Source organism: Bufo bufo, chromosome 3 (assembly GCF_905171765.1).
Source record: "Bufo bufo chromosome 3, aBufBuf1.1, whole genome shotgun sequence".
In the NCBI taxonomy this organism is placed as follows: Eukaryota; Metazoa; Chordata; class Amphibia; order Anura; family Bufonidae; genus Bufo; species Bufo bufo.
The window spans coordinates 270360645-270384903 of record NC_053391.1 but is presented as its reverse complement, the minus strand read 5'-3'; the positions used below and the strand labels follow the sequence as shown (position 1 = coordinate 270384903).

The window sequence follows — 24259 nt, the reverse complement described above, 5'->3', positions numbered from 1 at the left end:
TCACACAGAGTTGCTGCAAACCTCTCCTTTCACAAGTGCATAATGTACTTCGCCACATCTCTGGGCGATTTGCGCTTTGCACATTGTCCCATGGGGAAGGAGAGGTTTGTCCTCTAAAGGTAAAAAAAAAAATTTAAAATCACAGGTAAGCAAAAAAGTTAATGTTCCAAACGTTCAATAAAGCTTATAAAAGTTAATGTTCTGTTTCAAATGTTATATAAAGTTAATGTTAATAAATTTATTGCGTTGCTGCCTGTTTTTTTTTTGTTTGTTTTTTATTACCTTCTAGGGGGACCAAGCGATCAACCAGCTGCAGCACTGATGTGCATTCTGACAGCAGCATTGCGCTGCTGTCAGATTACACAAAAGTCGGTGTATGCGGCGCTGCAAGACGAGATTTCTCCTCTGCAGTAAAAAAGATTAAATGGGAATGGTTGGTGATATTAACTTCCTGTTTGTGGCACATTAGTATATGTGAGGGGGGGGAACTTTTCAAGATGGGTGGTAACCATGGCGGCCATTTTGAAGTCGGCCATTTTGAATCCAACTTTTGTTTTTTTCAATAGGAAGAGGGTCATGTGACACATCAAACTTATTGGGAATTTCACACGAAAAACAATGGTGTGCTTGGTTTTAACGTAACTTTTTATTCTTTCATGAGTTATTTACAAGTTTCTCTTTGTTTACAGCCATTGACATGTCGCCCAGGTTAACACGTGAGGAGCGGATAAAAATTGTGTTGATGTCTGGTGAACGCAGTAACCGGGTCATTGTAGCAGATTTCAATGCAAGACACCCTACAAGACCACCCATCTCCTATGCTACAGTTAGCAAACTGCTTGCTAAGTTTCGTGAAACTGGTTCAGTGTTGGATTTGCCAAAATGTGGACGCATGAAATCTGTCTCTAATGAAGAAACATCAGTGGCTGTCCTAGCTTCATTCAGCAAGAGCCCACAGCATAGCACTCGCCGCATGTCACTGGAGAGTGGCATTAGTCGAACATCCCTTCGGCGGATATTAGCTACTCACAAATGGCACCCTTACAAACTCCAGCTACTGCAGCATCTCAACGAGGATGACCCAGATCGGCGCACTGAATTTGCAAAATGGGCAAAACAAAAATTGGAACAGGACCCTCAGTTTACGCAGAAGATTTTGTTCAGTGATGAGGCAAACTTTTATGTGAATGGTGAAGTTAGCAAACAAAACCACCGCTATTGGTCTGACACTAACCCACATTGGATAGATCCCTCCAAGACTGTTGGAACAAAAAAATTGATGGTATGGTGTGGTATATGGGGTACAAAGATAGTGGGGCCATTCTTCATCAATGGAAACCTCAAGGCCACTGGATATGCGAAATTGCTACATGATGATGTGTTTCCCTCTTTATGCACTGAAGCTGGCACGTTCCCTGAGTTTTTCCAGCAAGATGGTGCACCACCACATTATGGGTGTCAGGTCCGAGCATTCCTAGATGAACAGTTTCCTGGAAAGTGGATTGGTCGTCGTGGGCCAGTTGAATGGCCCCCAAGGCCTCCCGATCTGACCCCCTTAGACTTTTATCTTTGGGGTCATCTGAAGGCAATTGTCTATGCTGTGAAGATACGAGATGTGCAGCACCTGAAACTACAGATACTGGAAGCCTGTGCTAGCATTTCTCCTGCGGTGTTGCTTTCAGTGTGTGAAGAGTGGGAGAAGAGGGGTGCATTGACAATCCAACACAATGGGCAGCACATTGAACACATTTTATAAGTGGTCAGAAACTTGTAAAGAACTCATGAAAGAATAAAGTTACGTTAAAACCAAGCACACCATTGTTTTTCTTGTGAGATTCCCAATAAGTTTGATGTGTCACATGACCCTCTTCCTATTGAAAAAACAAAAGTTGGATTCAAAATGGCCGCCATGGCCACCACCAATCTTGAAAAGTTTCCCCCCTCGCATATACTAATGTGCCACAAACAGGAAGTTAATATCACCAACCATTCCCATTTTATTAAGGTGTATCCATATAAATTGCCCACCCTGTAGTTTGGAATCCAAATGTGTAAAAAATGCCCTGTGAAATCCTAAAGATACTCATTGGAATTTGGGCCCCTTTGTGCACCTAAGCTGCAAAAAAGTGTCACACATGTGGTATCGCCGTACTCAGGAGAAGTAGGGCAATGTTTTTTGGTGTGTATTTTTACATATACCCATGCTGTGTGAGAGAAATATCTCTGTAAAATGACAACTTTGTATAAAAAAAATTGGAAAACTTGTCTTTTACAGAGATATTTATCTCACCCAGCATGGGTATATGTAAAAATACACCCCAAAGAACATTGCCCTACTTCTTCTGAGTACGGCAATACCACATGTGTGACACTTTTTTGCAGCCTAGGTGCGCAAAGGGGCCCAAATTCCAATGAGTACTTTTAGGATTTTACAGGGCATTTTTACGCATTTGGATTCCAAACTACTTCTCACGCTTTAGGGCCCCTAAAATGCCAGAGCAGTATAAATACCCCACACGTGACCCCATTTTAGAAAGAAGACACCCCGAGGTATTCCGTGAGGGGTATGGTGAGTTCATGTAAAATTTTATTTTTTGTCACAAGTTAGTGGAATATGAGACTTTATAAAAAAAAATAAAAAAAATTCAATTTCCGCTAACTTGTGACAAAAAATAAAAACTTCCATGAACTCACTATGCCCATCAGCGAATACTTTAGGGTGTCTACTTTCCAAAATGGGGTCATTTGTGGGGTGTTTCTACTGTCTGGGCATTGTAGAACCTCAGGAAACATGACAGGTGCTCAGAAAGTCAAAGTGCGTAAATTAATTTTTTTGCACCAGTTTGTAAACGCTATAACTTTTACCCAAACCAATAAATATACACTTATTGCATTTTTTTTTATCAAAGACATGTAGAACAACACATTTTGAGAAAAATTTATATAGAAATGTAGTTTTATTTGAAAAATTTTACAACAGAAAGTGAAAAATTTCATTTTTGAGCAAAAATTCGGTCAATTTTGATTAATATCAAAAAAAAAGTTCAAATGTCAGCAGCAATGAAATACCACCAAATGAAATCTCTATTAGTGAGAAGAAAAGGAGGTAAAATTCATTTGGGTGGTAAGTTGTATGACCGAACAATAAACCGTGAAATTAGTGTGGTGCAGAATTGTAAAAAGTGGTCTGGTCATTAAGGGGGTTTAAGATAGGGGGGCTGAGGTGGTTAAAAACCGTTAGAAGCTGCGGAAGTAATAGCTCCCCATGTTTCTGATAGAATTCTCCAGGAAGACCATCTCCACCCGGCGCCTTTTCATTGGGGATAGAGTTCAGCGCCACTTCTAGTTCCTCCAAAGCTATATCTTCATCAAGAAGCAACCTATTCTCCTCTGATAAGACTGGAATACTTATCCCTTCCAAATAGTTGGATCTATCAGATGCATTGGTGACCAGTCTGGACCTATATACTTCCCCAAAATGAGCATAGAATTCTCCCAGAATATTCTCATCTCCTGTTATTATTTGTCCTCCAGTCCCTCTCATTGAGGCTATACAGGAAGAACCAGCTTGTGCCTTAGTCACAGTAGCCAATAAGTGACCCGCACTTTCCCCTTCAGCAAAATATCTCTGAGCCACAAAGAGACGCTTATCCTGCGCCCTAGTTTGTATGTGTTCTTTCAAAAGCTTTTGGGCTTCCTTCCAATGTGCCTCGCTAATCGATGTGGGCTGTTCTACAAATTTAGCTTCTAAATGCGTAACTCTATCTGAAAGCTCCCTATCCAGAACTTGGCTCTTAGATTTTTTTTATACTAATATGCTTAATATATAATCCCCTAACATACGCCTTTAGGGCATCCCAAACCATCGCCACCGGTGCAGAACCTACATTAATAGCTAAATAGTCCGCAATGGCCCTAGAGATATCATTTCCTGTATCCACTAACGATAGCCTAAATGGGTTTAAACGCCAGATAGGCCGAGTTGTACGTAATTGCCTCCCCATTTCCAGCGTAATCAATAGTGGAGAATGGTCCGATATACTACGAGGCAAATATGAGACCTCTTTTGTCAATGTTACTAAGGTTGAGGATCCAATTGCTAAATCTATTCTGGATAAGGAGTTGTGCGAACATGAGTAACATGAATACTGACGCCGACCAGGATGTATGGTTCTCCAAATGTCACATAAATCTACAGGGAGTGCAGAATTATTAGGCAAGTTGTATTTTTGAGGATTAATTTTATTATTGAACAACAACTATGTTCTCAATGAACCCAAAAAACTCATTAATATCAAAGCTGAATATTTTTGGAAGTAGTTTTTAGTTTGTTTTTAGTTTTAGCTATTTTAGGGGGATATCTGTGTGTGCAGGTGACTATTACTGTGCATAATTATTAGGCAACTTAACAAAAAACAAATATATACCCATTTCAATTATTTATTTATACCAGTGAAACCAATATAACATCTCAACATTCACAAATATACATTTCTGACATTCAAAAACAAAACAAAAACAAATCAGTGACCAATATAGCCACCTTTCTTTGCAAGGACACTCAAAAGCCTGCCATCCATGGATTCTGTCAGTGTTTTGATCTGTTCACCATCAACATTGCGTGCAGCAGCAACCACAGCCTCCCAGACACTGTTCAGTGAGGTGTACTGTTTTCCCTCCTTGTAAATCTCACATTTGATGCTGGACCACAGGTTCTCAATGGGGTTCAGATCAGGTGAACAAGGAGGCCATGTCATTAGATTTTCTTCTTTTATACCTTTTCTTGCCAGCCACGCTGTGGAGTACTTGGACGCGTGTGATGGAGCATTGTCCTGCATGAAAATCATGTTTTTCTTAAAGGATGCAGACTTCTTCCTGTACCACTGCTTGAAGAAGGTGTCTTCCAGAAACTGGCAGTAGGACTGGGAGTGTAGCTTGACTCCATCCTCAACCCGAAAAGGCCCAACAAGCTCATCTTTGATGATACCAGCCCAAACCAGTACTCCACCTCCACCTTGCTGGCGTCTGAGTCGGACTGGAGCTCTCTGCCCTTTACCAATCCAGCCACGGGCCCATCCATCTGGCCCATCAAGACTCACTCTCATTTCATCAGTCCATAAAACCTTTGAAAAATCAGTCTTGAGATATTTCTTGGCCCAGTCTTGACGTTTCAGCTTGTGTGTCTTGTTCAGTGGTGGTCGTCTTTCAGCCTTTCTTACCTTGGCCATGTCTCTGAGTATTGCACACCTTGTGCTTTTGGGCACTCCAGTGATGTTGCAGCTCTGAAATATGGCCAAACTGGTGGGCAAGTGGCATCTTGGCAGCTGCACGCTTGACTTTTCTCAGTTCATGGCAGTTATTTTTGCACCTTGGTTTTTCAACACGCTGCTTGCGACCCTGTTGACTATTTTGAATGAAACGCTTGATTGTTCGATGATCACGCTTCAGAAGCTTTGCAATTTTAAGAGTGCTGCATCCCTCTGCAAGATATCTCACTATTTTTGACTTTTTCTGAGCCTGTCAAGTCCTTCTTTTGACCCATTTTGCCAAAGGAAAGGAAGTTGCCTAATAATTATGCACACCTAATATAGGGTGTTTATGTCATTAGACCACACCCCTTCTCATTACAGAGATGCACATCACCTAATATGCTTAATTGGTAGTAGGCTTTCGAGCCTATACAGCTTGGAGTAAGACAACATGCATAAAGAGGATGATGTGGTCAAAATACTCATTTGCCTAATAATTCTGCACGCAGTGTACTTCCGATAGCAGTCTTGCCAGAGAAGTAGGGGTAGTAGGGTGATTCCCTGATCCAGTGTGAAATTTATCCAGAGAGCCGTCAATATACATGTTAAAATCTCCCACAATTAATATAGGGACTGATGGGAATTTAGACGTGAAAGTAATAACCATCTTCATAATTTCGGCCGAATATGGAGGGGGAATATATACCGCCACCAAAATAATCCTGAATTGGGAGATCTGGCAATCTACACATATAAAGCTACCATCATTATCAATATATGATTCCTGGGCGACAAACGGAATAGATCTATGTACTAAAATACTGACACCTCTGGCATGCGTAGAGTATGTAGAGTGAAACTCACAACCCATCCACGCTTTATGGATCAGATGCGTCTTATCAGGGGTTAAATGGGTCTCGGATAAGCATATTAATAGCTGGCTGTATATCTTTCAGGGAATGGAAAATAGCCGACCGTTTAGATGCCTGCGACATCCCTCTCACATTCCATGCAAGAATTTTAACAGAAGACATCATGATGTCTCATATGCATATAAAGAAGCCAGTGCTGACAACCCCAGAGGAACCTCCCATTAATAATAGGATGAGAAATATATCCTGCCCCATTAACCCCCCATCCCAACATTCCCTTAACCATCTTGAACATATTGCGTATTATGAACCAGATAAACAGGGGTACACAATAGATACGCAAAGTGAACCCAACCATTAGGAACTAACGATATTGTAGTTAGCATAGGCGCTACAACCTGGATGTACAAATGGGTTATTCCACTTAACCTCCCCCCCAACCACATGACGACCCACACAGTGCTAAAAGTACAAAGTTAAAGGTCAACATATGTAGCCTCGCCCCCCCTCTTAAGATAACAGACAATAATCCCAGAGAACTATAGCGTATATTATAGGGTAATAACCTAAGAACAATTGTATATATAGAACAGTTCCATCTAAAGTGTCACCATTTCTTCATGTGTTGTTGCCACGCCGATCATTCTCATGGGTATCCAGCCATTGACATGCCTCGATCGGATCTTCAAAGATGTGCGTGGATCCATTCGCCACCACCCAAAGTTTAGCCGGGTACAGCATAAAGTATGGCCATTGCAGTAATCTCAACCACTTTTTGATCTCCAAAAATCTCTCTCTCCGTTTCTGTATTTCTGCAGAAAAGTCCGGGAACATCAGGACTCGGTTACCGCCAATTTGTATGTCAGGGCTGTTCCTGGCTGCTCTAAGTATGGCGTCCCGGTCCCTGTAATGCAAAACTTTGATCAGGAGAGGTCTCGGAGGCGCCCCAGGTGGCGGAGGGCGAAATGGCACCCGATGCGCTCTTTCTATTGCAAAGAGCGGGGACAATTTTTCTTTCCCAATAGTGTCCACCAGCCATTTTTCCATAAATGAAACAGGGTCTGAGCCCTCAGTGCGTTCCGGAATTCCAATAAATCGCACATTATTCCGTCTCAGACGGTTTTCCAAATTTTGATATGAGCAGAGAAACATTATGTATGACACGTTGCAAGTCCCTCTTAACAGGTGGTAGATGGTCTTCCATTTCACTCATGCGACCTTCCAACTCTCCAATTCGTTCTTTAAACTGCCGCATATCTTGCCTTATCAATAATACCTCTTCTTTGAGGCTTCCCACATTAGTATTTAGGGACGTGAGGGCTGTACTACATTGCGCCACCATCTTGTATACATCTGCTATGGTAGGTTCGGTTATGGGTGCCGTCTCTGGCAGCAACTCTGGACCCACCTTCTGTTGTATATCAGAGGCATTTGAGGCCGCTTCCGAAGACTCTGCTCCCTGTAGCTCACTGGACGGACCAGCATCAAGCACCGGAGCGCTGGTTGCAGCTGCTGAGGTACGAGCAAACTTCCCCAGCTTCGCGGCCACATCGTAAAGTTTTGCAGTATGCGCGGCGGCATTTTGCTTGTTCGGCGTTTCCATGCCGCTCTCTTTATTCTCCTTCTCCTTTGTTTTCTGACGGGTCATGGTGCGTCCGGATTAGTGCCCGGCAGCTAGGGAGACTTCTGGGCAGTATCTGTCCTCAATGAGGTCAGGTAGGAGCCAGGTAGACGATAAATTACAGGAGTATATCCAGGAGCTCTGCGCCATGCGTCTCTCTACATCGCCGGTCAGGCCATGCCCCAGGTCGTTGGTTCTTACCCAGGAATTTATCCATAACGGGCTGCTTAGATCGAACAGGGGTAGCTTCTGCTGAGTCCCTGTGTTTCTCTTTGCTGAATCTTCCCATGTCGGATCTGATGAGGTTATAAGCTAGTTCTTGTGAGGAGCTCTAACTCATGCGGCCATACTTTAGCGTGGTCAGGCTCCGCTCTCTGAGATGCACTTTTTCAACCCACTGTTGGTTTCAGACTTTTTCATGTGAATGTGTACATTCCAGTAATACTTACTCAATGTGAGGTCTGTGTGTCTTTAACCACCCTATCAGACTGCAATGTGTGAGCTTTCCTATCCGTCTACATGGTGAAGCCTGTGTGATCTGCCCTCTATGAAAACCTAGCTGTTTTCCCCTTCTCCAAACTCAGATTTTTTGTTTACAGCCTCCTCCCCCCTCCTTGTTATGTTGCTAACAGACTATACAACAAAATGTCAGGACGTTTTTACTGATTACTGTTTAGAAAGTTGCCCAGTTTTGCATTTAGGATGGAAATGTACAATACAAAACACATCAGTGGAAGGTGTCTATAACCTTTAAGAACCTAGATGTTAATTTGCTCGAAGGAAAAAAAAAGTTTGCATTTGATAAAACCACATGTTGCAGTTTAGCTCTTCTCTAAAATTAAATTTAGGTTGTTTTTCCAGACATGATGCACTATTTCTAAATGTATTGTCTCTTACATGGCTGGAAGATATTTTTGACATTGCAGTTCTTTTATCTTGCAGTCTACAGTATGTTTTGCATAGAAATTAGGAACATTATTGTTTTTGTTGCGAATAGAACACATTGTTAACGTTTTACTTATGCTGTACATTCTTTGCCACAGAAGTCTGTCATGGAGGTGCAGGGAGTGGCTCGGATTCTGAATGCACTGGAGAATCAATCTTTTATTCCTCTGGGTAGGTATGGTCTTCTTGACTACTGTCTAGTATATACACACACCCCACTCTCCAATAAACAATTGGTCTAAAGTCTTTCTTGCACCTGGAATCCATAGTTATAGATAAAAAGGGAATGTGGAAGATTAGCTGATTTGTTGGTAAATGCTTTGTTTGTTTTTTCAGGAAGGTAACTCCTTTAGGAAAACCAGCACTCTCACACTTACCTCTGCTTGTAACCATGAATGGTGATGACAATCAAGGTAATTAAAGGGTGTTTTACATTAATGGTAAATGAATTGAGAACCTTCATTTACTGGGGACAGAATCTATCCTGGTTATGTGATAATAGCTGAGCTCATTACAAGAGAAAGGCCATGCATCTGTGTGTCCATAACATAGTCAGGACAGACTTTTTTTTCCCACTAGATGTAAACTATAGTGGCTCCCATTGAATAAATGCCATCAGATATCTTGAAAAAAAGATGGAGATTTCATATACGTAGAAAGTATGTAATGTAAAACTGAATAACTTTGTATCCTACATTGAATAACTTTTTTTTTTTTTTACTGAAACTGTAAAAACCACAATTTAACTAAAGTGTTCAGTTGGTCCATATTTTCAAAATGAGCTAAATTACACCTTTCTTTATAGAAAGCCTCCGGATGCCCTTTGATAGTTGCACAGAACTTAAGCCTCTTCAATTAGTTTGGGCCAAATGTCGTGGATATCCTTCTTATCCTGCTTTGGTAAGAGAAAAGCCTGGTGTTTGTTGCATGTCAAACCTGATATGCTAAGCATGGGATTCACTATTAATTATCTGTCTGCTTCATTATTTCAGATTATTGACCCCGATATGCCTAGGGAAGGCTTACTTCACAATGGAATACCTATTCCTGTGCCCCCATTAGATGTGCTTAAGTTGGGGGAGCAGCGAGAGCTGGAAAATGTTGGACAAAAACTGTTCTTGGTTTTATTTTTTGACAATAAGAGAACCTGGTGAGAAAGTTATTTTGTTTCATTGTTTTGTGATTGCTGTACTAGGATTGCACTGGGTATCAAAGTCTCAATATTTTTTTGATACTTTGTTACCCAGGATTGTTAGTTTTTCGATACCAAGCTGCGCTATTCGTTCTTCCCAGAATTCCAGCAAAGCATGTGTGGCCTGTAAGTCTCCTCTCGCCGATGGCTACTTTCCGAGGGCTTCAAAACGGATCAGTTTTGCCCTAATGCATTCTGAATGGAAAAGGATCCGCTCAGAATGCATCAGTTTGCCTCCGATAAGTCTCCATTCCGCTCTGGAGGTGGACACCAAAACACTGCCTGCAGCGTTTTGGTGTCCGCCTGACGGATCCATCCTGGCACACAATGTAAGTTAATGGGGACGGATCAGTTTTCTCTGACACAATCTGGCACAATAGAAAACTGATCCGTCCCCCATTGACTTTCAATGGTGTTAAAGACAGATCCGTCTTGGCTATAGAAGACATAATACAACCGGACCTGTTCATGACGGATGCATGCTGTTGTATTATTGTAACGGAAGCGTTTTTGCAGATCCATGACTGATCCGCAAAAAGCGCTAGCGTGAAAGTAGCCTTAATTTTCAGTTGGCCCTACTCCATAAATATGACTAAATCTAAAAAGTTGATAGACACCCTATTAATAGTTTCCAAAAATACAAAATTACACTCACTCATTTTCTCCTTCCATATTAGTAAACAGTCATCTATATAATGTTTCCAGAATTCAAGCCCCTCATTGCTGTCTTTATGGTACACTGGGAGTAGGATTATATAGATACTGCCTGTTAAAGAGATTTGCGAAACTGAGGGTGAATTTCTCCCCCATTGCCATCTCGGTTAACTGTAAATAAAAACGTTCATCAAACCAAAAATAATTGTGTGTTGAGCAGAAATCCGAACAATCCACCAAAAACCGTTTTTGCAAAAGTGACATTGACGTATCCAAATTTAACTGATGGTTCACTGCTTCTATACCTTTCTCTTTTGGGATAATGGTATATAATGAAGTTACATCCACTGTAGCGAATAGCTTATCTTCTGAAAATGATAACATTTAATGACACCTCCTGTATCTTTTATATATGATGGTGTTTGGGTAGCATATATCTATAGATAGAAATCTACATATTCAGTTAGTCTACTGTAAGGGAATTTATCCCCAACATTATTGGCCTCCCAGGTGGATTAATCAGATCCTTGTGTATTTTCGGCAATTGGTATATTACCGGAATAACAGAGTATTTTACATTTAAATAGTTATACTCCTGTTTACTTAGGGTTGTTTGTTTGACTCTCCTGCTCCAGTTCTTTTTTTATATTCTACTGTATGGTCTTTCTTTAGTGTTCAATATGTTTTACAATCAGACCGCAACCTAGACATCTCTTTGTTATATTGGATCAAGGAACATAAAATAATCCCCCCACTTTTCTGCTGGTTTTATAACAATCTACATATTTATCTCCAAATCTCTCAAAGCATTTCTCTCATCTTTACTTAAATGGTTGAGTCACTTCAGCAAATAGCATTTATTATGTAGAGAAAGTTAATGCAAACTACTTGGTGATATATTATTATCCATATTGCTTCCTTCGCTGGCTATATTTATTTTTCCATCACATTATACACTGCCTGCTTCTATGGTCACGACCATCTTGCTAATACACTGGGGTGTATGACCCCAGTGGCCGTGCTTGAGCACTATTTATTTTACACACTTATATAGCACTGACATATTCCGCAGCGCTTTACAGACATTAGCATCAAGCTGTCTCCAATGGGGCTCACAGTTTCCTATTAGTATGTCTTTGGAGTGTGGCAGGAAACCCACGCAAACACGGGGAGAACATACAGACTCCATGCAGATGTTGGTCGGATTCAAACCCAGGACCCCAGGCTGCAAGGCACAAGTGCTAACCACTGAGCGGGTGAGAGGCTGGCACTTTTTTCTATAGTGTACAAGCACGACCACCACTGCTGGATTTGCAGGGTGGTCATACCCATGGAAACGAGCAGTGTATAATGTGGTGGAAAAACGAATCCAGCCAGCGAAGGAAGCAATATAGATAATAACAATGCATTAGTAAGTGGCTTGTATTAACTTTCTCTACATAATAAATGCCACTTGCTAAGGTGACACGACCACTTTAAATTCCCATTAGTGTTTGTTTGTTTTTTTAAGTCTCTGTGCATTCATTTTCGTTATTTTTGGGAAACAATGAATTATATGTTTTAGTCCAGAGTGTATTACCCCTGGTTGTGGACATACCTCTACGGGGTTTGGAGACTTTAAATTACATTTTCTCACATTTATGTATATCCAAATATGTCTGGAATCAGTTAAACTGTTTGCTAGGTGCAAATATAAGGCCTTTAGGTAGAACTTTTGTTTCATTCTCTGTGAGGGTATAGGAAGTCAAGTTAAATGCACCTTTCAATTCACCTTGGTTTTCAGACTTGCATTTCTTTTTTTCCTCTCCTTTCCCTGATGGACTTCTTTTTTGGGAGGTTCTGGGTATATATCTTTCTAAATTATTTTCTATCACCAAAGACATTTTTGCTTCTTCCCCTATCTGTGTCCCTTTTACTCTCTGGTGAGGAAAATTTTCTTTCTCATTTCCCAGTATGTCATATTTATTCTGTAAAGGTAAATCTTCATGATTTACTGTAGGTTTACAGTTGGATGGAAAGTTATTCCTTCTGATAATTTATTGGATGTATATAAATTACAGGTATAAGGCAGTGTATATGTCTATAATGACCTCTTTGGGTATCAGTGGTGTTGATGGTGTATTTTCCTTTTTCAAGTAAAGCCTCATTCACACGTCCGTGTCCAAATCCGTGAGCAGGTGGTCAGTAATGGATCCATGAAGCTATCCGTGTTGGATTTGTGTGTCCGTTTTTTGCTGTTTGTGTTGCATCCGTATTTCACTGACACTGAACAGCTGAAAAATAGTTTTCAAAGAATCTCTTAATGATCCATTAAACACGGATGCAACACAGATGGCATCCGTGGTTTTCACGGACCCATCGACTATAATGGGCGTGATGGATCCGTGAACACGGACAAAATAGAGCATGCATCCATGCTAAAAACACGAATCCACGGACCGTGCTAAAACACTGATGTGTGAATACACACATTAAAATGAATGGGGACGTGTGCTGTCCGTGGAGAACATGTACCGCACACGTTTGTGAAACACTGATGTGCGAATGAGGCTTAAGATTAAATTTTTCAGTGGTTCCTTCCTCTCTCTCATTTGTTCTCTCCATCATTTTAATCCTCCACTTATAGACTCACTTACTTTGATAGTCATTTATCTTTTTCATTTTTTTATTTTTTTTATTTGACCTCCGACAGATTTTAAAACTGCCTTTTGACACCTCATAGATAATTTTCCATGGCCATCAACGCTTTTGAATAGTTCTAATTTAGAGTATAATTCCTCAATTTTTTCATTCAATATGTTTAGTTGCCCTTTTCTACAGCTTATGGCCTCATGCACACGACCGTTGTGTGCATCCGTGGCCGTTGTGCCGTTTTCCGTTTTTTTTCGCGGACCCATTGACTTTCAATGGGTCCATGGAAAAATCGGAAAATGCACCGTTTTGCATCCGTGATCCGTGTTTCCTGTCCTATTTTTTTGACGGACAACGGTTCACGGACCCATTCAAGTCAACGGGTCCGTGAAAGAACACGGATGCACACTGGCCACCAATGATATTACAATAGAGGAAGGGAGGGGGGGCCGCACACTGGCCACCAATGATAATACAATAAAGGGAGGGCCGGGGGAGGCCGCACACTGGCCACCAATGATATTACAATAGAGGGAGGGAGGGGGGGCGGGGGATGCCGCACACTGGCCAACAATGATAATACAATAGAGGGAGGGAGGGGGGGGGCCGGGGGTGGGGGCCGCACACTGGCCACCAATGATATTCAAACTGGGAGGGGAGAGGGGTCTGCTGCCTGGCAGCCCCTGATCTCTTACAGGGGGCTATGATATGCACAATTAACCCCTCAGGGGCAGCACCTGAGGGGTTAATTGTGCGGATCACAGCCCCCTGTAAGAGATCGGGTGCTGCCAGGCACAGGGGGCAGTCATGTACACAGTTCGTAGTATATTCTAACTAGAAGCGTCCCCATCACTATGGGAACGCCTCTGTGTTAGAATATACTGTCGGATATGAGTTTCACGATCTAACTCATATCCGACAGTATATTCTAACATAGAGGCGTTCCCATGGTGATGGGGACGCTTCAAGTTAAAATATACCATCGGATTGGAGAAAACTCCGATCCGATGGTATAATAGGGACGCCTGACATATAATAGGGACGCCCGACTTTTTTTTCATGTCCGTGGATCCTCCAAAAATCAAGGAAGACCCACGGACGAAAAAACGGTCACGGACCAACGGAACCCCGTTTTGCGTTCCGTGAAAAAATACGGTCGTGTGCATGAGGCCTAAAATTAATCTCAAGACATTTAATTGTAGGAATTATAGTCAATATGTTTTTAAATGAGTTTTAAATAGGGATGAGCGAACCCGAACTGTATAGTTCGGGTTCGTACCGAATTTTGGGGTGTCCGTGACACGGACCCAAACCCGAACATTTTCGTAAAAGTTCGGGTTCGGTGTTCGGCGCTTTCTTGGCGCTTTTTGAAAGGCTGCAAAGCAGCCAATCAACAAGCCGTCATACTACTTGCCCCAAGAGGCCATCACAGGCCATGCCTACTATTGGCATGGCTGTGATTGGGCCAGTGCAGCATGTGACCCCAGCCTCTATATAAGCTTTGGGTCACGTAGCGCTGCACGTCACTCTGCTTTTACAAGTGTAGGGAGAGGTTGTAGCTGCGACGTTAGGGCGAGATTAGGCAGTGATTAACTCCTCCAAAACACTTAAGACAGTGATCGATCTACAGCTGTGGATCATTGAACTGCTGCTATTCAATTGCTCACTGTTTTTAGGCTGCCCAGAGCGTTTTTCAGTCACTTTTTATTGGGGTGATCGGCGGCCATCTTGTGGCTTGTGGTGCGCCAGCACAAGCTGCCACCAAGTCCATTTAACCATCAATAGTGTGGTTATTTTTTGCTATATCCTACATCAGGGGCAAGCTGTCACCAAGTCCATTTAACCATCAATAGTGTGGTTATTTTTTGGCTATATCCTACATCAAGGGCAAGCTGCCACTAAGTCCATTAACCATCAATAGTGTTGGTTATTTTTTTGGCTATATCCTACATCAAGGGCAAGCTGCCACCAAGTCCATTTAACCATCAATAGTGTGGTTATTTTTTGCTATATCCTACATCAGGGCAAGCTGCCCACCAAGTCCATTTAACCATCAATAGTGTGGTTATTTTTTGGCTATATCCTACATCAGGGGCAAGCTGCCACCAAGTCCATTTAAACCATCAGATAGTGTGGTTATTTAAATCTATCCCTAAAAGGGTATATTAGATTCAAGGTGCTGATAGGGTCATTCTCAATAACTTCACACACACGCTACTGTGGCATATCCAAGTCTAATTCTGTCCGTAAACGTATACCTGTCACCCAGCGCCTAAATAATAGGCCTCAAATTTATATCAGCAAAATCTGTGGCTATTGCTGTAGCAGCTCAAGTTATTTTGTGTCCGTCAAAGCACAGTTTTTGTTTCTGGGTTGAAATACAATTCCCAACCTAGCAATTTTCTAAATTAGTGGTTTCTGCTGTATCAGGCCTACTTTAAATCTATCCCTAAAAGGGTATATTAGATTCAAGGTGCTGATAGGGTCATTCTCAATAACTTCACACACACGCTACTGTGCATATCCAAGTCTAATTCTGTCCGTAAAATGTATACCTGTCACCCAGCGCCTAAATAATAGGCCTCAAATTTATATTCAGCAAAATCTGTGGCTATTTCTGTAGCTGCTCAAGGTTATTTTGTGTCCGTCAAAGCACAGTTTTTTGTTCTGGGTTGAAATACAATTCCCAACCTAGCAATTTTCTAAATTAGTGTTTCTGCTGTATCAGCCTACTTTAAATCTATCCCTAAAAGGGGTATATTAGATTCAAGGTGCTGATAGGGTCATTCTCAATAACTTCACACACACGCTACTGTGCATATCCAAGTCTAATTCTGTCCGTAAACGTATACCTGTCACCCAGCGCCTAAATAATAGGCCTCAAATTTATATTCAGCTAAATCTGTCATTACTGCTGTGCCTGTATTAGTGTAATACGATACCTAAATAGATAGCCAGATAGTGTTAGGTGTCTGTAAAAAAAGGCCTGAATTTGAATTCAATACACTGGGCCAAATAATATTTTCTTATTGTGGTGAACAGTAACAATAAGGAAAACATCTAGTAAGGGACACGGACACGGTCGTGGTGGTGTTAGTGGACCCTCTGGTTTTGGGAGAGGACGTGGCCGTTCTGCCACAGCCACACGTCCTAGTGAACCATCTACCTCGGGTCCCAGTAGCCAGCAGAATTTACAGCGATATTTGGTGGGGCCCAATGCCGTTCTAAGGATGGTAAGGCCTGAGCAGGTACAGGCATTAGTCAATTGGGTGGCCGACAGTGGATCCAGCACGTTCACATTATCTCCCACCCAGTCTTCTGCAGAAAGCGCACAGATGGCGCATAAAAACCAAGCCCATCAGTCTGTCACATCACCCCCATGCATATCAGGGAAACTGTCTGAGCCTCAAGTTATGCAGCAGTCTCTTATGCTGTTTGAAGACTCTGCTGGCAGGGTTTCCCAAGGGCATCCACCTAGCCCTTCCCCAGGGGTGGAAGAGATAGAATGCACTAACGCACAACCACTTATGTTTCCTGATGATGAGGACATGGGAATACCACCTCAGTACGTCTCTGATGATGACGAAACACAGGTGCCAACTGCTGCATCTTTCTGCAGTGTGCAGACTGAACAGGAGGTCAGGGATCAAGACTGGGTGGAAGACGATGCAGGGGACGATGAGGTCCTAGACCCCACATGGAATGAAGGTCGTGCCACTGACTTTCACAGTTCGGAGAAAGAGGCAGTGGTGAGACCGAGCCAACAGCGTAGCAAAATACAAAGAGGGAGCAGTGGGCAAAAGCAGAACACCCGCCGCCAAGAGACTCCGCCTGCTACTGACCGCCGCCATCTGGGACCGAGCACCCCAAAGGCAGCTTCAAGGAGTTCCCTGGCATGGCACTTCTTCAAACAATGTGCTGACGACAAGACCCGAGTGGTTTGCACGCTATGCCATCAGAGCCTGAAGCGAGGCATTAACGTTCTGAACCTTAGCACAACCTGCATGACCAGGCACCTGCATGCAAAGCATGAACTGCAGTGGAGTAAACACCTTAAAAACAAGGAAGTCACTCAGGCTCCCCCTGCTACCTCTTCTGCTGCTGCCGCCTCGGCCACTTCCTCCGCCTCTGGAGGAACGTTGGCACCTGCCGCCCAGCAAACATGGGATGTACCACCAACACCACCACCTGCGTCACCAAGCATCTCAACCATGTCACACGGCAGCGTTCAGCTCTCCATCTCACAAACATTTGAGAGAAAGCGTAAAATTCCCACCTAGCCACCCTCGAGCCCTGCCCGGAATGCCAAGCAATTTCTAAAACTACTGGCCTATGAAATGCTGTCACTTCAGGGCTGGTGACACAGATAGCCTTCAAACAGCTCATGTCGCTTGCTGTAGTCCCATAGGATTGTTGTATCCCCAGCCGGCGACATACTTCTCCATAGAGAGTCCGTGGTGCTCTTCCCTGCACAACCAAGTATCCGATAATATCAATGTGTGCACTGCGGCAACGCCATCATGGGGCAAGGTCCACCTAACCACAGATAGCTGGCCCAGTAGACACGGCCAGGTGACGCTAATATCTCCCGTAACTGCACTCTGGGTAAATGTAGTGGCGGCTGGGCCCCAGGCGTGAGAGCTGTTGGCGGGCACGTCCTTACCGCCGCCAAGGATCGCAGGGCCAACAATTCTTAGGCCTCACTGTTAGCCTCCTCCTCCTACTCAGACTTCCTCCTCCTCTTCTTCCACACTGTCAATCCAGTCCAGCCACACAACCGTCACCCACCAACTTCAGCACAGCCCGGGGTAAACGTCAGCAGGCCATTCTGAAACTCATATGTTTGGGGGACAGGCCGGCCCCCGCACAGGATTTGTGGCGGGGTATAGAACAACAGACTGACGAGTGGTTGCTGCCGGTGAGCCTCAAGCCGGGCCTGGTGGTGTGCGATAATGGGCGAAATCTCGTTGCAGCTCTGGGACTAGCCGGTTTGACGCACATCCCTTGCCTGGCGCATGTGCTGAATTTGGTGGTGCAGAATTTCATTCGCAACTACCCCAACATGTCAGAGCTGCTGCATAAAGTGCGGGCCGTCTGTTCGCGCTTCCGGCGTTCACATCCTGCCGCTGCTCGCCTGTCTGCGCTACAGCGTAACTTCGGCCTTCCCGCTCACCGCCTCATATGCGACGTGCCCACCAGGTGGAACTCCACCTTGCATATGCTGGACAGACTGTGCGAGCAGCAGCAGGCCATAGTGGAGTTTCAGCTGCAGCACGCACGGGTCAGTCGCACTGCGGAACAGCACCACTTCACCACCAATGACTGGGCCTCCATGCGAGACCTGTGTGCCCTGTTGCGCTGTTTCGAGTACTCCACCAACATGGCCAGTGCGATGACGCCATTATCAGCGTACAATACCACTTCTATGTCTCCTTGAGAAAACACTTAGGGCGATGATGGAAGAGGGGTGGCCCAGGAGGAGAGGAGGAAGAGGGTCATTGTTAGCACTTTCAGGCCAGTCTCTTCGAAGTGACACAGAGGGAGGTTTTTGGCAACAGCAGAGGCCAGGTACCAATGTGGCCAGACAGGGCCCACTAACTGAGTCTGAGAACGAGGAGGGAGGTGAGGAGGATGAGGATTAAAGCATTTCACAGCGGGCTGGCACCCAACGCAGCTCGGGCCCATCACTGGTGCTTGGCAGGGGGGAAACGCAGGACGATGACGATACGCCTCCCACAGAGGACAGCTTGTCCTTACCTCTGGGCAGCTTGGCACACATGAGCGACTACATGCTGCAGTGCCTGCGCAACGATAGCAGAGTTGCCCACATTTTAACGTGTGCGGACTACTGGGTTGCCACCCTGCTGGATCCCCGGTACAAAGACAATGTGCCCACCTTACTTCCTGCACTGGAGCGTGATAGGAAGATGCGCGAGTACAAGCGCTCGTTGGTAGACGCGCTACTGAGAGCATTCCCAAATGTCACAGGGGAACAAGTGGAAGCCCAAGGCGAAGGCAGAGGAGGAGCAAGAGGTCGCCAACGCAGCTGTGTCACAGCCAGCTCCTCTGAGGGCAGGGTTAGCATGGCAGAGATGTGGAAAAGTTTTGTCACCACGCCACAGCTAACTGCACCACCACCTGATACGGAACGTGTTAGCAGGAGGCAACATTTCACTAACATGGTGGAACAGTACGTGTGCACACCCCTCCACGTACTGACTGATGGTTCGGCCCCATTCAACATCTGGGTCTCCAAATTGTCCCTATGGCCAGAGCTAGCCTTTTATGCCTTGGAGGTGCTGGCCTGCCCGGCGGCCAGCGTTTTGTCTGAACGTGTATTTAGCACGGCAGGGGGCGTCATTACAGACAAACGCAGCCGCCTGTCTACAGCCAATGTGGACAAGCTGACGTTCATAAAAATGAACCAGGCATGGATCCCACAGGACCTGTCTATCCCTTGTGCAGATTAGACATTAACTACCTCCCCTTAACCATATATTATTGTACTCCAGGGCACTTCCTCATTCAATCCTATTTTTATTTTCATTTTACCATTATATTGTGGGGCAACCCAAAGTTGAATGAACCTCTCCTCTGTCTGGGTGCCGGGGCCTAAAAATATGTGACAGTGGCCTGTTCCAGTGGTGGGTGACATGAAGCCTGATTCTCTGCTATGACATGAAGACTGATTCTCTGCTGACATGAAGCCAGATTCTATGTTATGGGACCTCTCTCCTCTGTCTGGGTGCCCGGGCCTAAATTATATGACAATGGACTGTTCCAATGTTGGGTGACGTGAAGCATGATTCTCTGCTATGACATGAAGACTGATTCTCTGCTGACATGAAGCCTGAATCTCTGCTATGGGACCTCTCTCCTCTGCCTGGGTGCCTGGGCCTAAATATCTGACAATGGACTGTTCAAGTGGTGGGTGACGTGAAGCCCGATTCTCTGCTATGACATGAAGACTGATTCTCTGCTGACATGAAGCCTGAATCTCTGCTATGGGACCTCTCTCTTCTGCCTGGGTGCCTGGGCCTAAATATCTGACAATGGACTGTTCAAGTGGTGGGTGACGTGAAGCCCGATTCTCTGCTATGACATGAAGACTGATTCTCTGCTGACATGAAGCCAGATTCTCTGCTATGGGACCTCTCTCCTCTGCCTGGGTGCCTGGGCCTAAATATCTGACAATGGACTGTTCCAGTGGTGGGTGACGTGAAGCCTGATTCTCTGCTATGACATGAAGCCTGATTCTCTGCTATGACATGAAGACTGATTCTCTGCTGACATGAAGCCAGATTCTATGTTATGGGACCTCTCTCCTCTGCCTGGGTGCCGGGGCCTAAATATCTGACAATGGACTGTTCCAGTTTTGGGTGACGTGAAGCCTGATTCTCTGCTATGACATGAAGCCTGATTCTCTGCTGACATGAAGCCTGATTCTCTGCTATGGGACCTCTCTCCAATTGATATTGGTTAATTTTTATTTATTTTATTTTTATTTTAATTCATTTCCCTATCCACATTTGTTTGCAGGGGATTTAACTACATTTTGCTGCCTTTTGCAGCCCTCTAGCCCTTTCCTGGGCTGTTTTACAGCCTTTTTAGTGCCGTAAAGTTCGGGTCCCCATTGACTTCAATGGGGTTCGGGACGAAGTTCGGGTCGGGTTCGGATCCCGAACCCGAACATTTCCGGGAAGTTCGGCCGAACTTCTCGAACCCGAACATCCAGGTGTTCGCTCAACTCTAGTTTTAAATGATTGTTATATTCCTGATTATGTCATGAGGAATCTCTTCTCTGATTGGCTGCTTATTTAAAAGGCCATGAATGAGGACGTATACCCACGGTAATGTCTAAGGGAATTCCGGAGTTGATTGGCCATGAGTCAAGTGGGCTTTTAAATAGCGGTTATCTTCCATTGATTGGCAGGTTTAAGATTATACAACGAGGAATATCTTCCCTAATTGGGTGTTTATTTAAAAGGCCTTGAATGAGGGGGTATCCCCAGCGTGACATGTGAGGGAATCCCTGAGCCGATTGGCTGCTAAAGTTATGTGCTCATTTTTAATAATGAAAGCAGGAATTTTAAATAGCTGTTCTTATTATGTTTGTATTTTTGATTTAACACCAAGTTTAGAAATGAGACAAACAGAATATTTATTGGATTAGTTTGGCTATGATTTAATATGAGAAGTAGGAGATCTAAGGACTTTTTTTATTATATAGACTCAGGGAGGGAGGAGAATTGCACGACATGCAAACAGAGGGTTCCGCTTGCTTCTGATTACCTGCACCACGTCCAACCACCAATATAGAGGAACATTGGGATTAATGTGACTGATTAACCACAATGTTGCCATTATGTGAAATAAATGGTGGGATCACTTATTATTAATGTGAGACACATTCAGTTATTACTTTACTTCCTCCATGTGCCTCACATTAATAAGTGACCCCATCATGTAACCACCTCACATAATGGACAATCAATACTGTCCCAAAAATATATATATTACTCACACATTAACTCCATGTTGCTTGGCAACATGGGTTAATGTGTGGGTATTTCTTGTCTTTTTTTTTTTTTCTTTTTGAATGACATATAAAGTATTTTAAAGATTCTGCTATCATCACAACTCTAACTAGGACGTCCAATAATATGGGGATAAGAGAATTTGGTGTGTATATTGTACAAAATTCTGCAATAGATCTGCTGTGTGTGATTATACTTGTTTTCATAGGGGTCTAAAGAAAGTCTTGTTTTATTTTTTCATATTGCACCTATTGAATCTTTATTACTTTTATATTTAACTATATAAAATAACTACCATATTTTTCACTTTATAAGATGCTCCTGGTGATAAGATAGATGCACCTAAGTTTTAGATGAGGAACATTTTAAAAAATGTATTTCATCAGACTTCAGATCAGACCCCCATATCAGATCTCCGATCAGATCTTCATCAAAGATAAAATATCTTATCGCTCCTGCTCCATTGCCACTCTGCAGGTATGGTGATCTCTCCTGGTCTTCTTCAGGCAGGTGCTGCACATTGTCCTGATGCTGTATGCAGTCAGGACACATGCAGCGCGATGCCCGGAGGAAGACCAGGGAGCAGTGAGTACTGAAAACACTCACTATTATTCTCCTTGTCGCACCAAGACACACTGCCATTTTCCCCCATTTTTTGGGAAAGAAAGTGCATCTTATAAAGCAAAAATATGGTTTATCCATGTAAATTCCACTCCCTTAAAAGGGAAGAGAAACATTTTTGAATTTAAGACTTTTTTTTAGCATCTGGATGCTCTCACGCAATTGACGTTTTTCTTTGATTAGTGTGCCTCATAGTGTTTTAGTATACACACAGATTTACCACACTTGGATATAACAAGTCTATTCGTAAAATGTATAAGAAACCATTAGAAGATGGCTGGAGTTAAATATTGTATTTTAACAAAACCATACTGATATAGTCCATTAATTAGTTTGTTATTATTCATAGTTTTTTTCTGTCCTCAAACTATGTTGCTTTATAAAACACATCATTTTTTTCTTATGCTTCCCATACAGGCAGTGGCTTACTAGTGATAAGGTTCTACCTTTGGGAGCTGATGAGACAGTAGACAAGCTGAAAATGCTGGAAGGCCGAAAAACAAGCATCCGCAAGTCTGTGCAGGTGGCTTATGATCGTGCCATGTCCCATCTGAGTCGTGTCAGAGGCTACCACCCATTCATAGCTTCAAACTACCTATACTAATTACACTGGTTCTATAATGGGAAGAACTGTACACTTTCTAGTAATGAAAGGCCTCATGTATAAAAACCAGTATATAGAAAGTGGTTCTTCATGGTAACCAGTCAGATTCCAGCTTTCGTTTTTCTATTGAAGGTTAAATAAATGAAAGAACGGATCTGATTTGTTTCCTAAGGCATTTGCTACTCTTTTTATTTCCTCAGTGTTTATACACAAGTCTTTTCTGATGAGTCTGAACAAAACTTTCTATTTAAATTTCATCCATCTTGCTCTTTACTAAGAAGTCTTTCATACAGTGATTATTCGATGAGTTCTTCATGCCAAATTACTGAACTAGAGCATGTTCTATTCAACCCCATTCCCAAGCTTATAAATAGAATAATGCAGTACATGTTTGCCAATTCATACCTTTTTGTTTTTTTATGTGGTGTGTTGTCAGCTTTTAAAATTCACCAAAGCATACAATGGCTTACAAGCTTGTAAAATAATATATTGCCCACGTCATATTTTAATAAAAGTATGATTTTTTAATTTTAGAGTTAAATTTGAATTGTCTATTTCACAGAGCTATACTATAAATAATTGCTGGCTTCAATAAATATCATGCAATAGTTCATCAAAAGTAAAATTGAAAAAAAATAACCTGCTTTATTAAACTGGATTAATATGTGTGTGAATCAGAGTATTTGTGTATTTATTTTATCCATCACAGTTGATAACACTACATTTGCTAAAAATGAAGCTTATCATTCGTAAAGTGAAAATTTGCCTCCCTGAAATTTTACTGTCCAAAGGCAGTACAGAAGTGATATTTTGTCCCTTTAGACTTTTTTTTTCTCTTTTTAAACTTTTTATTGCTTTTCAAGTTATAGCAGAATAACAAACTGTATACAATACAGTAACAGGTAAAGCCTGATGGTATACAGCATAGGTTACTGACTGCTTATATAATCAAAGAACCCATTTAGTCATTTCCTGAGGACTAGCTCTTCTAGCAAGAAATTACCTCTTGCTAGCCAAACCAGAGATACCCCTAAACATTATTGTCTTGAAAGTAGATAACTAGCACATTGTGAAATTGCTACTTTAGGGTATGTCCCCACATGCCTTAAAACTGATGCAGATGTTTGAAAAAAAATCCAGAGCATTGTACAGAAGCATCAAAATGGATAACGTTTTTCCAAAATCTCATCCCATCCATGCTGCAGATAGTCTCTGACTGATATATGGTGCAGAGCAGCGGTGAGGAAACAGCGGAGAAAAACAAGTATAAATTAATTTATTTCCGGCAGTTTACAGGGGATGCCCGAGTTTTTATATAACTCTTAGGCCTCTT

General features: G+C 42.9%; 1 protein-coding gene across 8 annotated transcripts in view; it reads left to right on the top strand.

Moving 5' to 3' along the window:
- The window catches only part of BRPF3 (bromodomain and PHD finger containing 3), a 292941-nt gene extending 269347 nt beyond the window's left edge, over nt 1-23594 (top strand). For all 8 annotated transcript variants that reach the window (XM_040424140.1, XM_040424143.1, XM_040424138.1 and 5 more), the window contains 5 exons: nt 8786-8858; nt 9024-9100; nt 9493-9587; nt 9680-9837; nt 22740-23594. In XM_040424140.1, coding sequence (XP_040280074.1) covers nt 8786-8858; nt 9024-9100; nt 9493-9587; nt 9680-9837; nt 22740-22926 — 590 coding nt within the window. In that variant the 3' untranslated portion in view covers nt 22927-23594. The remainder of the gene's footprint in view (nt 1-8785; nt 8859-9023; nt 9101-9492; nt 9588-9679; nt 9838-22739) is intronic.
- The last annotated feature ends 665 nt before the right edge of the window (nt 23595-24259 follow it).